The sequence below is a fragment of the Leptinotarsa decemlineata genome, unplaced genomic scaffold (genome assembly GCF_025532065.1).
Source record: "Leptinotarsa decemlineata unplaced genomic scaffold, Ldec_3_MD MMD2_tig00002082_RagTag_RagTag, whole genome shotgun sequence".
Taxonomy (NCBI): Eukaryota; Metazoa; Arthropoda; class Insecta; order Coleoptera; family Chrysomelidae; genus Leptinotarsa; species Leptinotarsa decemlineata.
The window spans coordinates 2,216,720-2,241,845 of NW_027412573.1; the positions used below are offsets into that span (position 1 = coordinate 2,216,720).

General features: G+C 38.2%; 1 protein-coding gene across 1 annotated transcript; it reads right to left on the minus strand.

The window, feature by feature from the left end:
- Positions 1 to 5,733: 5,733 nt before the first annotated feature.
- LOC111514178 (matrix metalloproteinase-17) lies at positions 5,734 to 24,322 on the minus strand. Its single transcript, XM_074176814.1, has 11 exons — positions 23,828 to 24,322; positions 18,672 to 18,824; positions 17,435 to 17,541; positions 17,194 to 17,355; positions 14,754 to 15,046; positions 12,595 to 12,742; positions 12,172 to 12,439; positions 11,017 to 11,161; positions 7,640 to 7,762; positions 7,418 to 7,558; positions 5,734 to 6,022 (listed from the first exon to the last, which is right to left on the minus strand). The coding sequence occupies exons 1-11, from the start codon at positions 24,134 to 24,136 to the stop codon at positions 5,865 to 5,867; spliced, it is 2,007 nt and encodes a 668-aa protein (XP_074032915.1). The 5' UTR covers positions 24,137 to 24,322; the 3' UTR covers positions 5,734 to 5,864.
- Between the last annotated feature and the right edge of the window lie 804 nt (positions 24,323 to 25,126).

Genomic DNA, 25,126 nt, shown 5'->3' on the forward strand with positions numbered 1-25,126 from the left:
TGGAAGTTGTTTTATTTTTTCACATAAATATCGATAAAGCTAGATTTTTGTGCAGGAACAATGTCCCGGCACTAATCAAGTGAATATACTGAAATCTGTTTTTCCGTTAACCATTTGCCGCACCCCTCAGAAGTCAAAGCTTGTGCGAGCTAAGGACTAACGAGGTCTTACCTTTTAACGTGTGATTCCTAACACGGGATGGACGATAGCAAGTGAAAATCGATCGTTCAGCCTGGGGCTTGAACTACCGACCAACACGGCGGTCGAACCGACCGGCTATCGGCTACTAAAGAATGTGAAATGAAAAATCGTAAGAGAATGTGTCGTTATATTTGAATGCAATTGAAAAACCACTGTTCGAAGTTGAAAATTATGTTTGGAACTCGGGATTTTTTTATTAAAAAGGATAACTGGACTCTCAGATGCAAAAAAATAAGGCTCGATCCACACTATGATGACGTTCTCGGTCCGATTTCGCTCCGGTGCCGGTCCAATAAAATCTCGCTGTGTTCCACACTCAGCAGTGTTGCCAACTGAATGAACTATAAAGTTCGCGCATGAGCTCTATTCAAAATTAGATACCACAAAACTTACAGTTTGTAGTTTGTGTAGTACCGTTCAGATACCACAAAACTGAACTGTCACTGATGTCAGGAATCAGGATTATGCTAATTTTCAACCGCGCAACTCAGTAGATGGTTCCTAATTTTCTAAATTTACAGCAGTAAACTTTTGAAAGCTATCGTCTCAATCAAATATTTCTTAGCTTGAAATAATGATTTTGAAAAGTAAAAATAAATATCAATTTGTTCACGTACGTATAGTCATACTGAGCTCTGGAACGATCATTCACGACAGGTTTAATCCAACCTTTAAAGTTGGAATCACTTTCTTTTCGAGACTTTTTGTATTTTTTGAAAATGTTCGTTCCCGTCAGTTTCAACTGCGGTAGCTCTTTCGCTCAAGCTACAATCAGATGAACTATCTTCCATTTCCACTGTAATTTGTTCCATATAATGTATAATAATCGAGACAGTTGAGATTTTCAATTTCAATATATTGGAGAATATATGGTTTATGATATGAATGAAAATATCCCAAAATATTCTTCTTCTTTTTCATCATATAATGGCCTCAGCTACTAAGACCATAACGTATTGACTGCCCCTTTTTTCCAAAATTTTTTCAATATGTAGAAAATTCCGCTACTTTATGTTCAAATCCGCTATGCCGCTACCGTCGAGTAAATTCCGCCACGGTAGCGGAATTCCGTTACGGTTGGCAACTCTGACACTCAGTCTGTCTCCATCCATGGTCGATATAGGACGTTTCTCCAAATAATTCGATAAATGGTACTCGCCAAAAAATGGCATTTAATTTTTCAATCGTGGATTTAGCGATAATAGCTATTAGTTTGGATGAACAGAATACAAATGAAAAAAAGAAGAATGTGGATACATCCCAGTTTACTAACGGGAAAAGAAGAAGGCGAATATCATACGCTATATCGTCATTTGATAGACGACGAAGAAAAGTTTGTACAGTACTGTCAAATGGACTCAGGAACATTCGAAAAGATTTTGAAAAAAATTTCAAAAACGAACACTTCTTTTCGTGGATGGACAAACAACTCTGTCGAAAGAAACTGATGTCAATGAAGAAGTTGAACTGGACATTGATCTTGTCAATACGTTTACGATTAATGTACCGCAGGCTCGCAAGAAACAAACTAAACAGAAAAGTTGGCGAAAATAACTATAGTGTGACTATTTATTATTTATGATCAAATGTTATAAATAACTCAAATAAAGTACTTACTTTTTTCAGAATCCCACGATTTATTACTAGCCATGACTAGAAGAAAAATGTAACGTCTCCTTGCAAACCGAAGAAAGACTAGAGTTGAAACAAAAACGTATTCACACTGTCGGTACAAGTCATGACAGGTCCGATCTCGCTTCAGTCAAACATTCTTTTTGACAAACCGATCCCGGTTGCCGGATCGGAACCAGAGCGATACGATAATGAGAATACTCTGATTCTTTCTTGTTTGAGAATACTTTACCGGACCGGGAACAGACCGAGACCGGAGCGAGATCGGATCGAGAACGGCATCATAGTGTGGATCAAGCCTAAGTCAAAAGTTATGAATGAACTGAAAATTAGAAGCAAGCATGATGATTAACATTGTGAAATTATAAAACAACGATAAAAATAAAAACAACAATAAAAATTAATTGGCGCTCCGGGGCGACTTCATTGATTCCAGTGGCGCATTTGCTTTTTCAGCTGCAGGAAAACCCGAAAAAATCTGCAGCACCATATCATCTGCAAATCTTGATCGGCCAATGTCCTCTCTTTCATAAAACAGAATGTAGGGTGTCTCCAGAGGCTCCAATAAATTCAGGACATCGCCAGAACACTTGGTGATACGACTATTGTCAAACTTCAACCAGTCCGTTTCGTCTTTGACCAAGGCGTAATAATAACCAACTTCGACGCTAAAACCACAGTGAACAATGACTGCATGAATATTATATAGACTGGTGCCTCTTCTATACTTGTTTCCTTATAACAGTCAGTTAGTTTGGCGCATGTTTGGCAATACAGTCGATCATCACCTGTTAAAAATTCCATTTTCAGATGATTTAACAATAAGCTTTGCACGGACTGGTTATTAGTCATATTAGGAAACGCTAGATGAAGTTCCAGAAATTCACATAAGTTTTCGCTACCTCTTGAACATTTACTACAAAGTAAACAAGTGAGGATTTTTCCAGCAAAAGATTTACAAACACAAGACGAGATGGACTGTACGGAATCATTTAATACAGAGTGGTCAGGAATATTGATTTTGCTATTGTTTTGCTCACAAAGAGTATTCAACAAGGACCCCAAGAATTCGGAACAACCTTCTTGTTGTCCTAACGAGTATCTAGTGGACTTCAGAGAATCCAGAAAATCGGTTGGAGGGAAAGATGATACCTTCTTACGAAACTGCAGCTGCATGAACAGGTGTTTGATTTTGATGAATAAGTAGGAAACATTCTCGTTCATCATTAAAACGTTCTGAACGAGTGAAGATATCCCTGTACGCCGATGACACGGCTCTTCTCTCATCTTCCATGGGTCGAGAGCTCGGCGTCGTCTACATGCAACGTGCATTGGACGACCTCGAGCGCTGGTACCTCGATTGGAAGATCCGAGTAAACCCGGAAAAGACTCAGGCGATAACCATGGGAAGATTACTATCTTCTCCGGCTAGAAAAGTGAGAATCTCTGGAAGGGAGATTGACTGGCAAGCGCGGGTAAAGTACCTTGGCCTTTTGATAGACCGTAGGCTCACTTGGAACCCGCACATTATGTACGTCAAATCTAAGATCGAGGGTCGGATAGCCAGTCTGTACCCTCTGATCAACAGAAAATCAAAGATGAGTATGAAAAACAAAATCACGATCTATAACACGATGTTCAAGCCTGTCATCATGTACGCTTCAGGCGTCTGGGGACAAGCGGCTCCGTCCAACATTTCCATTTTGGAAAGGTTGCAAAATAAGATAATTAGGATGATTGTGAATGCTCCTTGGTTCGTGCGGAATGAAGCCATCCGCAGAGATTTGCAGCTGCCTTCCATTCGGCAGTCCATTCAGTCGAAGAATGAGAGAGTTTTCGAAAAAACGGAAACTCATGAAAACCCGTTAGTTAGGGAAGCCACAGATTATGCTGTAGACGACCCCTCCCGATATAGAAGGCCCCGACACTCTGTCGAATGAGGCCCTCATGTCCCCCGTTAACGGATGAATAACTTTTTTATCCATCCCACCCCAGCCAGGTAGAGGTATCCCGTGAAGGGCGGCACTGATGTCTAAGGACTTCATGCCGTCGCCAATCAGTCATGAACCCATTGGTCCCTCTCAAGACCAACAATCAGCGAAAAGGGTAGGGGAGCTGGTCTACAAACCTGGATGAAATGACGATGACATTCTGAAATCATTAAAACGTCGTTCTTGAAATTCTTCGTCATGAACACTTGTAAAATGCTATTCATGTAGCAAGTGTTTCTTAAATTATCCAATCCAATTTTCTTCTCTAGATTTTCAGGACAACTATCTACTGATTCGTAAAGAAGAACGTATTCCACAGAATCTCCATTAGAACCATTTCTCAAGCTGCGAGCGATCCTTCCAAGTGAAGAAGGGTTTCGTAGAGGGATCGCTTCGACTCTTGCTTCATGAAGCTCTTCCACTGGGAAGAAGGTGGATCAATCACTTGTGAATTAACCTTGATAGGAGACTGATGAATATCCATATATCTCGGCTTGTTTCGAAGAGATTTCAGTTCCGTACTGAAATTAGGGCAATGCATGATCTCATTAAAATTATGTGAAGGAGGAATAGTTCCAAGGACCGAAGCAGCATTGCCAACGTTGAATAGCAATACTAATTCTATCAAAATAGAGGTAGAACGGTGATCTTTCGTTGCTTGGCCTATTCTATCCGAGTTCGTGGACGAATAACAGAGACTCCGGGCCATAAACACCAAAAGTTTCAACCGCTACTGGATGGAACAGATAGTTGTTACCAAGATTTTGGTATTTTTTTCTTTTCAATTTCTCGCTAGACAATGCAGCAGTTCCAGCAGACTTCGAACTTCCGACTAGATGGGAAGCCGCGACCGTGTCAACGCAAGTGAAATCCCATACCACAGGTTTACCGTATTTCCAGAGACATACCATCTGGTCGTTTACCATCATCTCGACTGGTACCTAATGGTTCCAGAATTGCAGGAACATCCGCTGACAACATAGATCTTTTCAATATGATGATTTATTTATTAGATTTCAAGAGTTTTGTCGGTTTTTATGAGTCTACTTTTTATTGTAATATCTCGGTGAATACTAATTCAATTCAACCAAATAGGATTCACTTGAATCAGTGCGCATTTGCCCACGTAACACAAGTCAATTGATTTCGTCAGCATAAAAAGTAAACTCTCGGGATTCGAAGAAGTCGGCGAAGGCCGTTTTTGCCTGGTCCTGATTGGCCAAGGTTCTACCGGTGGGAAAGTTATCGAAGTGTTTGAAAATATGATAGTTGGTTGGTGAAAGGTCTGGGGAGTATGGTGGGTGATGCAGAAATTCGAAGCTCAATTCGTTTAATTTTCGGATGGTGATTTGTGAAACGTGCCAACGGGCGTTGTCGTAGAGCAGGATTGGATCTTTTCTGTTGACCAGTGATGGCTGCTGGATGAAAATCATTCACACATTTATTTATAATCCGCCTTAATGACGCCTACTTTACATGGAACTGGGGGGCAATCTGGCTTTCTGTGTGTGAAAGGATTTTCAAAATCAGTTGCGCAGTTTTTGAGTTTGATTTAGATGAACAAGGATTCTTTCAACTGTGAATGGTTTGTTGCAAAGTCAACCTCCGTCTTCCGCCGATAAATGTAAGAATGGCTCAGTATTACTGATGTACTGTCACTGCAAACAGCAACTGGTTGAAACCGAATGAATAATAAAAGACTGGTCATTTCAGACAGGGAAAGCACATAGAAAGGAATCTTATATGTTTGTCAGGAATTTATAATAATGAACATATAGTTTTTTGAAGAGAGAAAGTTCCTAATTTTTCATGGCCAAGGTGTTGAACAAATCATTCCATAAATTAAAACAATTCTCCCTTCACTTTCACGGTTTTCATCAAAATAATCTCATCCAAAAATTTGTAAAAGTACTTTCTAACAATAATCAATATAATTCATAATCGCATTATCAACAACAAAAACTTTGTGTTTATTTCCTCGTCAGGATGAACAATACGAGACAGCTGCGCTTTCAAATCCCTTCAACGACATAAAAAAATTCAGGAATCTTCCTTTAAGAACCAGTTGATTATTTTATTGGAGTTTTCGGCACAACCAAACCATACTTGAGGCGTAGGAAGGGGGGATTCATCTGTCACCATAACCCAGTCGTTGTCAAATTTCCAGAATAGACCGCCACGGAAGAAATACGTTACACCTGAAAAAGTTGGGTTATGTAATATACTTGGGAAGTTAAAAATATTGAGTTTTTTATAAGTAAGTAAGGAATAAACTGTAGTTGTTATTTTTCGTATTTATTTTTTTGGAATATTATTGAAGAACCATTGACCTTATTTACATCACTGACATTTATATTGTTGTGAATCATGCCCTAGAGAAAATAACGCAGGCCGCTACTGGTAGCCATAAACCAAACGTATCTGAGAGCGCGCGAATGTACGATGGTCGCTGCCGCTCTAGATGTAACGAGAATAAGGCTACCGATTTCGATGGAGTTCCGGCAAATTTTCTGCCGCATTCGATTACGATATAAAAACGCTAGCCATAAGCATATCGACACAGTCAATTGGAGTTTACAGTGCGATACGCGAAGCGATCTGGTAGGACGACACTCGAGTACCAACCCGAGCACTCCGACCGTTACCTCATCGCCTTCAATAATATCTACCGCAGTAGTAGACGAAACGTCAGATAACCTGCAGACCACGGCCAAAAAACTCTAAAGATATCTTCGACACAGTTATCTTCCGCCGTGAAAGTTTACATTCTTTGAATTTTGTGGGTACAAGTCAAGTCAAAAACGTTTATTAAGTTTTGGGTTAGTATGTAGTGAGTTTTTATTGGGGATAGGAGGGGGCCCTGCTTCAGGGTTTTGTGTGTACATAATATATAACTAGATGAAACTCATGCCATTCATGAAATTAACATAAACAGCTTCCGTAGTGAATCATTGCCGGTGAGAAACCCCTCTCGCAAGATGTGCAGTAGATATGTAGAAAGCTGTCATCGGTATGTTAGATTATTCGAGCCGTAAACATCCAAATTCAGGACCGTATTCAGTTAGTGATGGAGTTTAAAAGTAAATTGCATAAGCATATTTCGAATAGTCCAACTCGTGAAGATACGATACGATTTCTCCCACCGGCCATGACTCAGCCCAGTAGCTGTAGCTCATTATCTGGCAATAGACCACGGATGCTTCGTTTTTGGGCTCTTGCATAATCTTGACCACAATAATCAAAGCCCTATGAACTGATATATTACTAATGTTGAGGCATTTTTTTAAATGATTTCATCTCCGCTTGTGTATCTTCATTGAATAATAAAAAAAATGAAACACTCAAGAAAGTTTTTTTCCCCACACAGACTTTGGGATTCCTAGTTTGACAATACCTGTACAAACCTAGCAAGAAGCAGTTTTTCCAAATGTCGCATAGGACAGCTTCATTACCAGATCTGACTACCATTAAATTATGTAATACTGTTTGAAACGTGTCCTTTGAGATGTGAAAAAAATCGATGACTTCATTTCCAAAACAAATAGTTTTCACCCAAGATGTGTGAATCTATATCATACAAATATTAAACTTACCATCTTTCCAAGTAGTGGCAGCGTCTAAATCATCTGGTACTCCTCTCCAACGTTTCATGGTTAAAGGGTAACCATCATCCATTGTATGTGAAGTTTCGTTGTATCTCCAAAATCTTTCATTTTTGAAGAAATAAGTCTTTTCTGAAAAAAATAAATTTAGTTTCTCGAATGACTCACGAAACGGCATGTTTTATTTATTCCATTTGAAAGACAATGACTCACTGTTCTTCTTCCAGTTCTGAACGGCATCAATACTCGTCAAATAATCAGGAAGACCATAATAAGTTAGAGACTGTGGACTGCTCTCCAAAAAGTTGCTTCCATCATACACCCAAAATACATTACCTGAATAAAAACCGTATTTATAATCAATTTAGGAGAATATGTAGAAATCTTGAAGAGTAATATTGACAGAATTGATGAGAAATCAAATCTATTCTGAAGACTGTTGTAATACCTAGCAAAAGCTATGTATGTTAATATATATTCTAGTTTCGGGAAAAGGTAGATTTATTTTGATCCAGAATTTTAAACGCCGGTCCTGTGACTCATACAATGTAAAAACTTGGCCAGACCGTGAGAGTGTTTATATAAAAATTCATCTGCGTGTTTTTAGCCAGACGCAGAGTCAGATATATTCTACATGTAGCTGGCGCTACCACGGAGCAGACATGAGCACATCAATTTCCAAACCTTGAAATCTATAGATTGCAAGTCAAGCGAAATAGGGCTTTTCTGGTGTCGAGCGGCGTCTGGGCGACGGTTACTAAGAACGGCATGATAATTAGCAACCATCTTACTAAGGCGGGGCCATAGACTCATTAATTGAAAATTTGCCAAATCGAGATCCACTGGGAGGAAAGAAGAACCCCTCTCGAAGGATCGAGGGAGGGTTCGAGAAACTGGTGACGAAGCATCCATATTTTCTTCCTCGCATTTGGAATTGAGTGGCGCGGAAAGTTTTTTGAAAGTAAGTCTTCCTGGACTTTGAGGAGGGTTCGCGAACTTGGAGCTGGAAAGGTGCTCTTGACGGTCGTTCGCGGTTGAACGTCGGTCACGAGCGGTATATTATTTGGTTTTGAGAGACAGTTTTCCTGGGTTAATTGAATCTTTGAAGAGTTAAGATATTTGAAACCGGACAGTTGACGCGTCTTCCCGTTGAAATTTTCGAGCAGTGTAGTGCTTAAATTAAAAAAAATTAATAATTCAGTAGGCCGAAACCATGTATAAACGAGTTGTTATTGAGGTGAAGTTTTTGATACGATATTCTTTGATAACCTATAGGGACAAGCTAGAAAAAATGATTCATAGTTATTATTATTCATTTTTATTATTATTCGAGGTCTTAAGCGGGCGTTCATTTCAAAATCCACCATAGTAACCTCTAGGTTAGAACTGTCTGCGACTTCTGAAGATTTTTCTCACTGCAACTAAAGACCTTCTCGTCGTGCAGGAGGTTGAATTCAAACCTTTTTCGAAATTGCCTTAACCCTTTGGCTCACGGTGTCTACGATTGTAGACACTAACTTTCTAGTTTCCGTGATACCCACAATTCGCTTCGTTTTGCATTTATACAACCCTAAATACATTTGTTGACCTCTTTGCACATGTGTTAGCCAGTTAGCAGTGATAGCCATACACATATAGAAACATATCCAGCAGCGTGCATTGTGACAACTTCGTTATACATTCTATCCAGGTAAGTTCTCGTAATTCTTCAATTATATCGGAAGTTACTGATAATCCAGTCAATGTTATGCTTTTCTTTTGATTATAAATGAATTGTCTTGAAGTTCTCATACATATTTTTGTGAAATATTTCTCCTAGGAATTATGATAGGCCCCTAAAATATCGTGTCTACAATTGTAGACATTTGTATACAAGGAACTAATTATCTGTTCCACTGGAAATTTTGGTCATTTCAGGAAATCATGGACAGAAAGATAATTCTAACTGAGAGAGAACTTCTAGAAGATTTAGAGAAAGGCCTTTCTGACATAGAAGGCCTTGATAGTGCTGAAGATATTATGATATGACAATTTGGAGATCCCTCGCCAAATGACAGAGGAGGACCCTGAGGAAAATTTCGAACAACCAGACGAAGAGCAGGACTCCATTGAAGGAAGAAAGATAGATAATGAACAACCAATGACGAGTGCCCGAAATTACGAAGACAGTTTTCGAAATATATCTATATACCAGAAGTTTGAAATCGAATGGATTCAAGGTGTAAAGTTCCAAACAAGAAGTATGTTTTTGAATAATAAATCAGTGCAAAATATATCACTAGGAAATGAAATTTCTCCAATAGAATACTTTATAAAATATTTCCCAGAAAAATTATTCAAGAAAATGGTAGAATGTACCAATATTTATGCACTTCAAAACAACGACATGCATTTTACACCCACCAATATAAAAGAGTTGAAATATTTCTTTGGATTGCACATAGTCACTGGCTGTTTGAAGTTTCCACGCTGAGTATGTACTGGAATAAGTCATTGAAAGTTCAAATATTCCACGAGACAATGTATATAAATAGATTTTATAAACTTAGAATCAATCTGCATTGCGTCGATAATTTGGATGACCAAAATCAAAATGATAAGCTGTGGAAAGTGAGACCAATCTTCGACTCAGTACTCAAAAGATGCAAGGAGCTAGAAGTCGAAACAAATGTTTGCGTAGACGAACAGAAGGTCCCATTCAAATAAGCCACATCCTTGGGGCTTCAAATTATTTCTACTATGTGGTGCGAATGGTTTAACGTACAATTTCATTACATATCAAGGAAATACAACGGAGCTAGTATTACCAATGGTTGATAAACAGTTAATAACGTATTATTTCACTGGCGACTCAGCTATATACCCGTAGATGTTACAGTGTATCGAGGAGATATACGTACATATGAGAAAAAAATATTTCGAATCAAAATTGGAACTCACCTACAACGTAGTTTCTGGTAAATGCCTGCCATGAAACAACTACTTCTCCGGCTAATACCAAGCTGGACATTAAATTATATCCGACATACATTTATGCAGAATACCTCACAAATGTAAGCCTCGCAGGTTTTGAGAAATACTTCCCTCTCCTGATAGATACAGTCTCCAGACTTGTTTTGATTTCTGTCAAGTCTTGATATATGGGATCTTTCTCTGCCATTTGAGACTTTATTCACGAGATGGAGTTGTTACAAGTTGACAATCTTTCTCTTAGACGAATGTTTCATATATGCAGTTGGGTCGGGGTGAAATCAACCAAGTCTCAGACAAAATGCTGTTCGGTCCTGCACTGATGAGAGATAATACCTTGAAATCGGCCTGTAGGTGTTCTACTCTAATAATTTCAGCATGGTCCTGCTGCTAGATGAATGAGAAACATCTGCAAGACTATGAGGTATCTTGCATGCCGGTCGGATATAATTCAATGTCCAGCGTGGTATTAGCCGGGAAAGTAGTTATATTTCAGCAGACATTTACCGAAACCTACTGTGTAGCAAGTTGGGAGATCTGAATGTTTCGAAAGATTAATTGTCTTATAAATTGATAAGACTTGTTTTTAGGGTAAGGTGATAATAGTATTTGGAACGCACCTGTGAATATGACGATCATGCCATCAGGCCTCTGGTAGGCGGCATCGATTTTTGTTATCGATTTAGGTAATTTGGGGAACATGTCATGCAGTTTCACAGGATAACCTTTTTCCAATCTTCTCTTTTCTTTATAGCGCCAAACATACTGAAAATTATAAATGAATTATTCAAAGAATAGTGTTACCCATGAAACATCTGTAAGATTATGATAATTGAAACCAGAGCCCGAAAACTAAGCATCTTGAACCAAACCAAGACAACGCTCTTGCGACCCGCCATTGGTCTCATCAGTGGTGATAAGATGAACCATAAATGCGTTGAAGGAATAAAATGTCCTCAGAGAACAAGCCTGGGCGATGACATCTCCCCTCACGAAGACGCCATCTATATTGACAGAGAACTACCCAATCCCCGAATAACAAAAGATGCACGAGGCTCCCCAAGGCGGTCAGTTGCAAAGCCAACTTCGATCACAGTACAGCTAAAACCAGTAGTGTCACTCTTGTCGAACCTTTGATTCTCACAGTATACATTTTTTAGGACTACTGCGCTTCCATAATTATCCGCCCCGAGTGGACTTGTCAGCGTTTGACATTTCATACACTGGTCAACAAGTGAATAATAGATTGCAAACTGCTCGACAGTAAAACAAAATTCAAGAGGTGTATTTGTAGCAGATACAAATTATATATTTTCCAAAAACTATCCAAAAAGTAAACCGTAATGATTCGATCATGCGCGCTATGATTCATAACCAAAAAGTGGTTATGAATCAGGCTACTGGGTCTTTTAACAACTGTGCTTAGACATTGACTGTCGAGCAACATCGACATTCGTCCTTGGATCAAAGTATACTCATTTGTTTTGAAATATTTTTTTCAATTACAGACAAAGGAGCTAGTTTTGCATGTTTTTGTCCCAGTGTAAGGTGGTGAATAGTTATCTTTACCAAACATTTCTAGTTGGTATCAATGATCCATCATTATATTCTCTTAAAAATGATGGAAAATTACAGCATGTCAAATTTAGGAAGCGACTTCAAAGTCTCGGCTTATGACCACCTCTAAGCTGCCCGTTCATTACGGAACTGTGTGTGAGTGAGAGAGAGAGATGGAATTCTCAAGTCTCTTCCTAGTTTTGACAAGCTATACTTACTTGTCCTCTGAAAACAAAAAGCTCATCTCGCAGAGTAGCTACAGCATCAAGACGGCCGTCACAGATATCCGGTATATCCGGAGCTATATTGTTGGTGGTGTTGTGCCTCCCATCGTGATTTTTGTGTTCTTCTACGAATTCGAAGTCTCCCTCATAAGTAAAGGTGCTTGTGATTGTCGGTTTTGTGGGGTAGTTCCATTCCTTGTGTTCAGTGGTCTTTCTAGGCTTATGAGAACTTGTGGTTCGCATGGTAGAAGACTTCTTGGGTCTGAAATATTGTTACTATCAAAATATTTGTACTCATTACTCGTTTCAGATACAGAGAAAGAGAACGCATGAGCTGGCTCATGGCTCATGACTCAGACATAATTCAATCTCACACGGTAGAATGGAGAAATGGAATCGCAAGACATTATCACTCACCTGCTGGATTTAGTTGTCTTTTGAGTTTTTCTAGTGGTCGACCTCCTCGTTGTCGTTGTTGATGTTGTAGATCGACGTCTTGTAGTTGTATGCTCATCGTGAATAGTATTCTTAGTCGGCTGCAAGTCTTCTTTAAGAACTCTTCGAACTTGAATAAAACTTTCATTATAGGCGTCTTTAAAAACTGTCTTTCTTGAAGAATATGAAGTTATTGATGGATACTATCAAGAAATTGAATGAAATATGGTATTTTTCACGCAAATTGGACACTTGGCGTACTTAGAGACTTCCATTTTGCTCAAGTCCAAGACTTGTGCACATGTATCTAAACTGAATGGTCAATTGGTGGAGACTACTGGGATCTAAATTAAAACTAAGTTTGGATTTTGATTGTTTTTTTAAATATTAGTTGTTTCTTGGTTATCAACAAATATATTTTATTGAAATTTTGATCATTGATGCTATTTTGAATCTACTGGTTGAAATCTATTGATGAACAACGTTTTCGCAGGGGTGTCTGTCTCTAACCTGAATGGGTCACACTGTATGGACAAATATTGCATTTTCATGATATTTTGTATATCTACTATCGTCGGTTAAAATTGGGTTTCGAATGACATAAAAAAATCAATGAAATGAAATTTGGAGATTGTGGAGAACGTTCTATGGGTCATTTCCTTACAAACCTTTGGTTGTATGATATTCATCCAAATATTTCTTCGAAACACAGTAACTTTGAAGGGAAGAGCATGCTTGATGGTGACGAAGAAACTATTTGAAAAATGATTTTTCAAAGAGCATTCCATGACGTACGACTTTTTTAAATGAGGTCGGTCGGTAGCCAAGCGATTCGGCGTGGGTGATTTGTTCACTCACTCGAATTGACTGCCGTGTTGGTCGGTGGTTCAAGCCCTAGTCTGAACGATCGATCTTCACTTGCTATCGTCCAACCCGTGTTAGGAATCACACGTTAAAAGGTGAGACCTCGTTAATCCTTAGCTCGCACAAGTTTCGACTTCTGAGGGCTGTCGTTCGTATGGGTGCGACAGCTGGTTAACAGGAAAACAATTTTTTTTTAACTCGTGAGGTTGATGGAAGTGATCAATTCCCAATCAAAAAGTTTCTATTCCTCGCGGTTTTCGCGTAAACTCAATTTTAACAAAAAAATCTGTGTTTTAGGGAAAAACAAACGCTTATACGTTTGAACAACTCTACTACTTACTTTTGAACAAAATGTTGTCAAAATGCCCTTCACTTTCCAACAATAATTTTTTGTTCTTTCCAAAATCGCGAATTTTTATTGCAATCAAAGTTACTCGAAACCCGTGAGGAATCGGAATCTACGTCATATGCAGGTTCTGGTCCAATGAAGCTGCTTGTAGCAACCTCCTTTGCAAGGAGTCAACAGCTTCATTGCCTTCCAGGCCAGTATGGCCAGGAGTCCAGGCCAGAGACAATCTGTTAAGATTTTCTATCGAGGAGAGTCATTTTTGGCAATTTGCTACCAATTTAGACGTTGCTCCGTAGGAGCCAATATCTTCCGACGCCGTGTATGAGGTTGGATTCATCCAATCTCTTTGCACACAATTCAAAAGCGTAAATTTCCGCTTGAAGTACAGTCGCATAAGTACCTAGGCAGGCAGATATCTCTGTCCTGGGTCTGCGACTAAAAACACCTGAACCAGAACCGGGAAGAAGTTTTGATCCATCTGTGAACCAACAACTATCTGCTCTCAATATTTCCTTCTCCCGGAGGATCCTCTCTTCTCGGGGATAAGTACTTTATAAGGCAGTTCGTAGTTGACAGTTGGCGACATAAAGCCAGAGGTCTTTTCCAGAATGCTGTGACTTCCAGTATCAACCAACAGTCTGGTGCAATCTGCATTAAATTAATTTGTGCAATTGGCAATGTGCACAAGTCTGTATACAGTCCATCTAGCCTCTCCAGAACCATGTGAGATAACAGATGTGATGGCAGAAATGAGAGCTTCAGTTTCAGTTGGCACGTCAAGAAGAGTACTTCCACCAGGCCACTGAAGATGACTGTCGCAGTTGCAGTCGAAACGTTTGGAGACCATAACCAAAGAAAACCACGGCCAAATCCGGAAGCCAATCAAAACATTGTCACCAGCCGTAAAAGCCTACATTCGTATACTTACTATACAGATCATACATCCCCAAAATATCATCGTACCCCAACTGAGGCGTCCCCCCAGACTCCGGGAGTTTGTAGTAAGGGAACATCACCGAAGACTCCACTGGAGTGTGAGCGAGACCTAAAGAATGACCAAGCTCGTGCAGTGCTACGGCGAAAAATTGTGTCCCTTCCTTATTTTCGATTCCATCAACCCACATTTCATCGTCATCGAAGTGGATGTCACCCCCCATGGGGTCGTGGGTGCTGGGAAAGAAGGCGTGGGCCAGGATGTTTCCAGGACCATCGAAGGGGAAACTGAAAAATGCTGAGGTTGGAATGTGGACATTGAAAAATTTAGTAATTATCCACTAACAGTTGATTAGCATTTAGAAAATAAATGGATGAAAACTAAATATAGTTGAAAGAACTAAAAAAAAAAACACTTTCAAAGAACATCGAACTGAAAAGTTAAAAATATTTTTAGTCTTTTTAGTGTTTTAAAACTATATTTATTTTATCTAAACTTTGGGATCAATCAACCGTATATTAGATAGATAGATAGATAGATAATATATTTGTCTCTTTAGGTTGTTCTTACAACATGAGATATGTCAAAAAAAAAGAAAAACAAACAACAAGTACAAACACATTAACAATAGTCAATTTCACACAAAAGTTAAAACATATTGGATGGATACATATTGAAAACAGTACATATAATGCATACTACATAGATGAAAATGAATCAGCCACTCTTTTGAATAAAATCGTCTGAATTATAAAATGCTATTGTTTAGAAAAATGCCCAAGGCAGCAGGCGCGCAAAGGAGGGTTAAAGATAAGGCAGCAAGCGCGCGTGTTAATGAAAAAAAAAAACTTTTTTCAAATGAAGAAATACATGTGAAGTGAGTTCGAATTATATCAAGGAGGTTACATACAGCGCCATCTGCCCGCGAAAATATCAAGCAATAATGTCAATAATTCTATCACATACAGATCCCGATATGAAATTAAGAGGAGAGTTACAAACAAACATACATACATACATACATACATATAGGTGAAACTAATATAAAGCGTGTGATAAAATGGAACTATTCATAGGTAGCAAAATGAAACATAAATCTCCATGGATCAGTTTAATTTGAATCTAGAGCTTTGATTTTCTTATTTTATGTTCTACCAACTACTTCACGAAGAGGTATATAAATCAGTATGACAATAAACTACTGTTTCCATTTTCCTCCGTTCTTGTTTTTCTTCAGAAACTATATATTTCAAAACGAACTGTCACTTCAGTAATCTAGTTTTGAATTTGGTGAATTTTCAAGATTTACTTACAATTGAAAATAATTGGAGCACAATAGGTATAACAGATTATGAAATACTGTTCTGAAGTATTGAGAAATATGTTGTAATTACAACATAGATCATATTTCCACAAAAAAGTAAAGTATGAAAAGTTCGAAATTCGCAACAAAACACTTCAAAGTATCAAGCCGTCGCTTGTGACGTCACGTTCGAGTAGACTACATGTAGACGCTAGAAGGTCTCTCATTGTAATAATACATCAATAAAAACTCCGAACAAGATATTTGTGTTCGTTCCGCACAAAAAAAAAAACAACACGGAATAAGTGGCTTGAACTTGCAAGATGACATTCAACGAGAACATTGCCCAGTACTCAGCTTTACTTTTGTGAAGATTAGTTTGACGAAAGTATTCAGCTCAATTTGTAGAGTATAGACCAGTATTATCTTGGTTGAGGTTTGAATTCAATAATGAACAAAATTTTTTTGAGGTTAGGTTTCATCTCTCGTATCTTTCACTCTTGTTATGTTGACTTTTAGTGTGCACAGATAAAATGTATGTATGGTGAGTACGTTTTAGTTTTAGAAATACCATTTCAATTTAATAATCTCTAATATTATACTTCAAGAATCTTCTAGCATCAACAAGTCGATTAGCGGCTCATTAAAGCTGTTTGCCTTTGTAAATGCTGGTTCCACGGCTCACATTCTTTAACTTTTGATTTAATACCACAACAAAAGAAAACAGTTGCTGAATACAATATCAAGTCGAAAGGGAACTCAGAAAAAACTAGCGTCGAGTATTACTCTGTTGTTTTAATACAAGATGTCATATTCATTTGTTTACTCTAACATGACGTAATTCGCTCTGATAGGCGTTTGAGAGATCATGGCGGCTTGCGGTATTTTGTAGTTTTATTTTGTCGAAATATTATCATTCTAGTTCATAATAATACACTATATGCGTGTTTCGCAACTCACTAATAGGATTTCATTGAATAAATACATTATTTCGGTGATTTTTACTCACTGTCATCATGTCTACTGTAAAGTTATAAAGCTTCTCATCTGTGATTGGTCCGAAGGTCTGAGTTATGAGATTTTACATACTTACCCAACAAGAAACTGTTACATATTCATGGAAATACTCACATATCTCCGTGGTATCCGCTTCCAAAAGCTACAATGATATCAGCATCGGGATTCAAAACTCGTCGAAAGTGAAGCCTGCCATAATCAGCCCAAATATCGAGGGCCTTCTGAATGTTTTTCACTATCATGTCTTCACCCAATTTTGGCGACCAGTTGGCCAAACTGCAAGCAATTATAAATAATTAGTTTCCACAGTATCGAAAATACTTTGTTGAGGTGGATAATTGAGAGTTGTACGTACTAATAAGTCAGGTTTCTTTTTTCCCATCCACTTGGACCCAAAACAAATCTCTTTTGGCGAGATGATCTGATGATGTCTGGAACTCCACATCGAGGTGATGACATCAGCTGAAAACAATAAAGACTATTTGATGGAATTCATGGCATCATGTTCAATGTTTGCTCATTTTTTTGGAGTTTGAGGAGCTCAGTACGGGATACATATTTGAATTGAGTGAACATTGAATTTAGGAGTGAATAATTTTTGAGAAAGAAAGTTTTTGACTTTCTACTACTCTATCTCGATACAAAAAAAGATGAGGGAATCTTCCAAAGAAAGGAAGGAAGTAACTCTATACATGGATGTGTAGATCATGCAAAGAAGTAACTTTCAGACACAAACTGAAAGAAAGTCCTCCTGAAACAGCTACTTTCATATAAACATTGAATTACACGAAAGAAAAAAGTTCTTTCAAAACAAATACTTCTATATGAACACTGAATTATAGAGAAGATACTTTTCTCTACTCAGTTTGTATTTCAAACATTCGTTGTGGAATAAAAATCAGATATCATTCACATGAGTTCCACTTTAAGTGAATGGTAACAAATTGCACTTTCATGGAACACTGTCATCCTCACTGGTATACAATACCAACAATAATTTCATTATACCAAATTTCAATTTTTGGAGTTGACCCATTCAAAATATGAAAGGGCGATGGCACATTGAAGAAATGTACTGTATATATATATATATAGATATATTTTTGGAAAGAAGGTTTTCGTGGAGGAGTTTTTGATTTTTCCTACTGCAGAAGGTTACATACCCGACACAGACAGGGTATCTTATCATATTGGGGTCTATAAGATCTTTCATTAAGAGCTTTCTTCCGTTAAATTAAAATAAAACAGTACCTATGTGTGCGTGGTATATTATCGAAATTTTTCATTCGTTTGAATCACCTATTGATGCCATTATTTGTGGTATATAACATCGTGGATGTTCCACAAATTATGGCAGAACGGACTGAGTAAATGAAAACTAATTTGACAGGTAGCTTCAACAAGGAAACCGTTATCAATTGTCAAAGTATGAAAGTCCTTGTTGGAAGACCTTTTATATGGATAAAATAATTGTCATGATATCATTCACGCATATCAAGGCAAATGAAGGCATGCAAGCTGGATCTTCGCTGAGACAAAAAATTACCTACTGTCAGATATGGCAGTTTTTCTTTCCGATTCATATTTCTTACCTTGAGTGTGGCATTATCAAACACTCCAGTTTCTTCAATTGCTCCAAATCTCTGCATAGTTTTGATAATATCGGAAATTCCTTCCTCGGTATAAAGAGCCTCAGATTCACCATTATCTTCCTGAACATATCCGAACCTCTTTAAAAATTTTAGCTGAAAAAACGATAATATATTACCAAAAATAGAATTTGAATCAGTTCGGACTTCCATTGTCTAATATAATATAAATTGATTTGATAACCCTGAAAAAAATCAAAAAAATTAACCGAAAATAACAATTTTATTAAACAAAAAACTGAAATTACGAAGAAATAACACACAAGCAACAACCATACAAATATAAATTGAAATATTAATAAAATCTGAAAAAATTGAAAAATTTAAAATATTACTAACAAAAAATGAAAAATAAAAAGATTTCAAACCAAGTTATGTCATAACGTTCCAATTGTTAGTATCCACATTGTCTTCGGGTGATAACTGGACTTATTCCTCCGATATCTGACTATTTATTGATTAGATGTTTCCATATGTTACGTATCTCTACGCTAACTTGACTGAATGCGTTGTTGGACAACATATATGCGGCCTCTTTGAATTTTCTCCTAAACCAGTGTTCCTCTTTGTGGATGATTTCAGCTTGAGCCCACTTGATGTTGTGTTGATGAGTCCAAACATGCTCTGCTATTCCGGATTTGCTGGTTTCTTCTCGCTGTGTGTGTTTCTTGTGCTCAGAAATGCGAACTTTCAATGGCCTCCTAGTTTCACCGATGTATGATTCTCCGCACTCGCAGGGTATCCGGTAAATGCAATTCTTGGAATCGCAGTCCACGCTTGGTGGCCTGGTTTTCTTGAGGCTGCTACGGATAGTGTTCCCAGATCTGAAGCAGGTCCTGATGTTATACTTGGACCCAATCCGTCTTATCCTTTCCGATAATCCTCTGATGTAGGGAAGTACAAGTACTGGTTGAGGCGGCTTCTCTTCCTTGTGGAGTTCTTGCTGTCTTCTAGCTGAAGCCTATTCTACCATCACTTTGGAGTAACCATTCCGTTGAAGGTCATTTTTTGATGATGCCTAGTTCCTTTTCGAGACCTTCCTTTGTATTACAGAGCCCAAAAGCACGGTCCAGTAGATTCCCGATGATTCCTCTCTTAGTCGATTGATCGTGGTTGGATTTCTGGTTCATATACTGTCCTGTGTGTGTGGGTTTTCGATATACAGATGTTTCCCATTTAGTGTCGGTCCTCTTCACCGATACGTCTAAGAAAAGCAATTCGTTGTGGATTTCCTTCTCCATTGTGAAAATGATGGAAGGTCTTACGTTGTTGATGTGCTTCAGGAAAGTGTCTAGTTCTGCATTCCCATGGTTCCATATTATGAAGGTGTCGTCTACGTATCTCAACCAGACTCGGGGCTTCTTGTGGGCTCCTTCAATGGCCAAAGTTTCAAACCACTCCATATATAAATTGGCTATAACAGGTAAAAGTGGCGATCCCATTGGCAGTCCCTCATCTTGCGTAAAGAATTCGTCCTTCAGTTGAAATTAGCAGTTTCGTACACAGCATCCTAGTAATTCCATAATTACTTGTATCTGTAAGTTTTCTCTATGTTTCAGGTCCCTATCTTCGGATAGCTTCTTCTGTATGATTTGAAGTGCTTCTTCGAATGGAACGTTGGTGTAGAGGCTTTCCACGCCGAAACTGATCAGTTGATCCTGGTCTTTGACTTCGATTTCCCGTAGTAGTTCAACGAAATGCCTTGAATTTTTCATAAAAGATGATGTTTCACCTTGCGGTGGTTCAATTATTGGTAGTAAAAATCTGGACAAGTTCTGAGGGTTATCAAATCAATTTATATTATATTAGACAATGGGAGCCCGAACTAATGAAATATACCACGAAACATTGTCAACCACCTTCAAACAAATAAAATTTGAATTTCATTAGATAATATGAGACAGATTTGTCTTGGGAAAAACCAATGAATATAAGTTGGAGTTGAGAATTCATAGTTCCGATCAGGTGTCTGATCTGAACTATGGATTTCTGATGAACTTTTGATATGAATGAGAAACAATATTGGTCCCAACACTGATGCTTGTGGTACCTCAGTTTGGCAGAAATTCTGGCACCAAAGTTTGTCCTCTTGAACTATTTGTGTTATATCGGTGAGGTATTTCTTTATAAAGTTTAAGAATTGAGTAAGTTCAGTGAGCAACTTACTTTATGAAACCGTATCAAAAGCCTTGGTAAAGTCAAGAAAAATGGTCATGAATTTTAATGACTCGATCAAAGGCCTGACTTGTGTCTAAAAAAATTATTTGAATTTCACTAGTTCGGACTTCCATTGTCTACTATATAAAATGATTTGAAATCCCTGAAACAACTAAAAAAGAAGAATTGAAAATGATTAGCTGAAAATAACAATTATATTAACCAAAATAAACGTGAAATGTAATAATAGTGGAATAAAATACAAGTAAAAATAGAACAATTGAATGAATAAAAATAAAGGAATGAAAAAAGAAAATGAAAATGAAAAGTGGAGAGATTCCAAGTCACGTTAGTTCACGACGTTTCGATTGTTAGTATCTACAATCGTCTTCGGGTGATGACTGGACTGATTCCTCCGAGAGATGACTATTTATAGGTCGTTCGAGTACTTTCATTTATCTCCGCTTTCCATTTTCCGCTTCACTGGTTCCGTGGGAGATGACTGTTTTGGCGGTAGTTGGCCATTTTTCGCTTGATGATGGCTTTCCATATGTTGCGTATTTCTACGCTGGTTTGGCTGAATACGTTGTTGGACAACATGTATGCGGCTTCCTTGAATTTTCTTCTAAACCAATGTTCCTCTCTGTGCAAGATCTCAGCTTGGGACTACTCGATGTTGTGTTGATGGGTCCAAACAAGGTCGGCTATTCCTGATTTGCTGGTTTCCCCTCTCTGTGTGTGTTTCTTGTGCTCGGCAATGCGAACATTCAATGGCCTCTTAGTTTCACCAATATAGAATTTTCCGCACTCACAGGGTATCCGGTAAATGCAATTCTTGGAATCGCAATCCGCGTTTGGTGGCCTGGTTTTCGTGAGGCTGCTACGGATAGTATTACCGGATCCGAAGCAGGTTCTGATGTTGTACTTGGAACCAATTCTTCTTATCCTTTCCGATAATCCTCTGATATAGGGAAGTGCAAGCACTGGTTGTGACGGCTTATCTTCCTTGCGAGGCTCCTGCTGTCTTTTAGCCAAAGTCTTTTCTACCATCGCTTTGGAGTAGCCATTCCGTTGAAGATCATTTTTGATGATGTCTAGTTCCTTCTCGAGACCTTCCTTCGTATTACAGAGCCCAGAAGCACGGTCTAATAGAGTCGATGATTCCTCTTTTAGTCGATTGATGGTGGTTGGATTCGTGGTTCAGATACTGTACCGTATGAGTGGGTTTTTGGTATACAGATGTTTCCCACTTAGTGTCGGTCCTCTTCACCAAAACGTCTAAGAATGGCAATTCGTTGTGGATTTCCTTCTCCATTGTGAAATTGATGGAAGGTCTCACGCTGTTGATGTGTTTCAGGAAAGGCGTCTAGTTCAGTATTTCCATGGTTCCATATTATGAAGGTATCGTCAACATATCTCAACCAGACTCGAGGTTTCTTGTGGACTTCTTCAATAGCCAGAGTTTCAAACCACTCCATATATATACATGACTGGTGAAAGTGGCGATCCCATTGGCAGTCCCTCATCTTGGGTAAAGAATTCGTCGTTAAGTTGGAAATAACAGTTTCGTACCTAGTAATTCCATGATTAATGCTATAGGTAGTTTCGTTCTCTCTTTCAGGTTCCCGTCTTCGGATAGCTTTTTCTGTATGATTTGGAGTGCTTCTTCGACCGAAACGTTGGTGTAAAGGCTTTCCACGTCGAAACTAATTAGTTGATCTTCCTGTGTGACCTCAATTGACCCTAGTAGTTCGACAAAATGCCTTGAATTCTTCACAAAAGACGATGTTTTGCCTTGTAATGGTTGTATTAAGGGAAGTAAAAATCTACACAAGTTTTGAGTAGCCGAATCTCTGGAGCTGATGATCGGTCTAAGCGGAACGTCCTTCTTGTGGATTTTGGGTAGTCCATATAAGTGAGGGGGCTTACTGTGATGCGGTGTTAGCGATGATCTTTCCTTGTCCGAAAAATAGACTTGGTGTTTTTTCAAAATCTGGTACAACTTCTTTTCGATTGATGCAGTAGGGTCCCGTACGATCTTTGTGTATCGTCCCTTCTGAAGAACTTCTTCGATCTTCTGTTCGTAGAGATCGGTGTCCATTACCACAGTAGCGTTTCCTTTATCTGCAGGTAGGATCTTGATGGTGTTATTTCTACGTAGGCCGTTCAGAGCTCTACGTTCTTCATTGCTGATGTTAGATGTTGGAACTGGTTCTCGATTCAGCTGTTCTCTAATTTTTCATCTGCCTCGGTCCGGTCAATAAGGGAACTGGTGGATTCCACTGCAGTAATTATCTCCAAAGTGGGCACAGATGTTGGCGTAATGGCGAAATTTAGGCCTTTTCTGAACAAGGATTCCTCTATTCCCGTGAGCGGGCGAGAACTCATGTTGATGACGTTGGCGGCTTCATAGTTGTCCTGTTTTCGGTCTGTATTTGGGCATTGTTTCCTCACTAACTCGAACTCGACCTATGAATAGTCATCTCTCGGAGGAATCAGTCTAGTCATCACCCGAAGACGATTGTAGATACTAACAATCGAAACGTCGTGAACTAACGTGACTTGGAATCTCTCCACTTTTTATTTTTATTTTCTTTTTTCATTTCTTCATTTTTATTTATTCAATTGTTCTATTTTTACTTGTATTTTATTTCACTATTATTTCATTTCAGGTTTATTTTGGTTAATATAATTGTTATTTTCAGCTATTCATTTTCAATTCTTCTTTTTTAGTTGTTTCAATGATTTCGAATCATTTTATATAGTCCGAACTAGTCAAATTCATCATGAAACATTGTCAATCACCTTCAAACAAACGTTAAAAAATTATTTATTGCGTTCTCAGTTTGAGATTTTTCATAAATTGAAATTGTCTGTGATTATTATCAATTTATAAAAACCGTTTGACGTTCGGTACGTGGAGAACAAAAAAATCGACTTACTGCTTCTCCAGATGGAATTTGAGGGAACTTGGATTCTTGGAGAGGTGCTCCATGACACAAAAACCTACACTGTAACAAACAAACCACAACTACACTTATCACAATCATGGTGTCTAAAGACAAACTAAATTGAAAACGGTGGCACAGATTCAATAGGTCGACTTTATGAGAATTCAATTGTTTAGAATTTTTCTGAATTCTGAGTAACCTATGACACGTGCGTGAATTAAAATTTCCGTAACAATGTAGCGGATCATAGGGAATCCACAACTGTTTTAATAACAAAGCCGAAATTATGCCAGGAGGCATGAAACACCGGTTTTGTTTGATTATTTATTATTACAAGTGAGTCAGATTCACCACAGTTTGTTGCTCAAGACGTTGAAACAGTCATCGATGGTTGCTGAAATTTATAATCCAGCCCGTCTGGGGCCTGGATTGACGCAAAACGGAAATTTCACACTGCTGTTGTGAAAGATGCCCTTTCACTATTCCAAGATTGAACAATGATCCAGACACTTCCTATTAATCATCCATTACGGAAACTCGTTTTCGATCAACTGAGAAATGACATATCTGTTTTTGATACAGGGTGGGCCATAGAAACCTTGACATGGAAGTTTTGGGTACTAATCTTGCAAGTCCGAAAAAAGGCTCAGACAGGTCGATTTTTATTGGGAGGGGGACAGTTTTTTTCCCATTTACAGCGTCGTCACTTCAACCCCGGAGCAGAGGGGTGAACAACCCTTGGAATTTTAATAGGAAATAGGGGGCGAGTCGCACAACGTTTGAAATATCTTGGAGTTCTCTAAACAACGGTGTACGTTTTTTTAAATTTGGACGTATTCAAAAGAGTTCTTTTCGATAATTAACTTTTTCAATACTGTTAATAGTAACAAATTGTACGCCACTGCTCAGTTAGAATGTATTTGGAACTCTTTCATTTATTTCTTACTCTACTTTTTTGTTAATTTCTTAGTTTTCTGATAAGTGGACTATTACAATTGAGAAATGGTTAAAAATGCTGTTTCTATTTCTCATTTTTATGTTGAAAGCGATACCTACATTATTACTAGTAGTGAGTGCCGTAAAGTTTTGCTAAAGAAACAATGGTTTACACAACTGCAGAGAAGGTTGAGTTAATTGAACTGCACTATGGAAATAGACGTTGTGCTGTGAGAGCCGCTGAATTGTTCAATCAACAGCATGGGAAAAATGGATCGCGACAGTATGTTTTCGATTCAATTGCAAAATTTCGCGCAACTGGATCTGTAGCAACTCTCAGAAGTTGAGAAACTT

Excerpts from the sequence above, each read along its gene's own strand:
- LOC111514178 (XM_074176814.1), bottom strand. The coding sequence starts at position 24,136 with ATGCCTCCTGGCATAATTTCGGCTTTGTTATTAAAACAGTTGTGGATT. Across the intron at positions 17,542-18,671 it reads TTGATAATGCCACACTCAAG|CTGATGTCATCACCTCGATG; the intron begins GTAAGAAATATG and ends TATTGTTTTCAG. Across the intron at positions 17,356-17,434 it reads AAAAGAAACCTGACTTATTA|TTTGGCCAACTGGTCGCCAA; the intron begins GTACGTACAACT and ends AATTGCTTGCAG.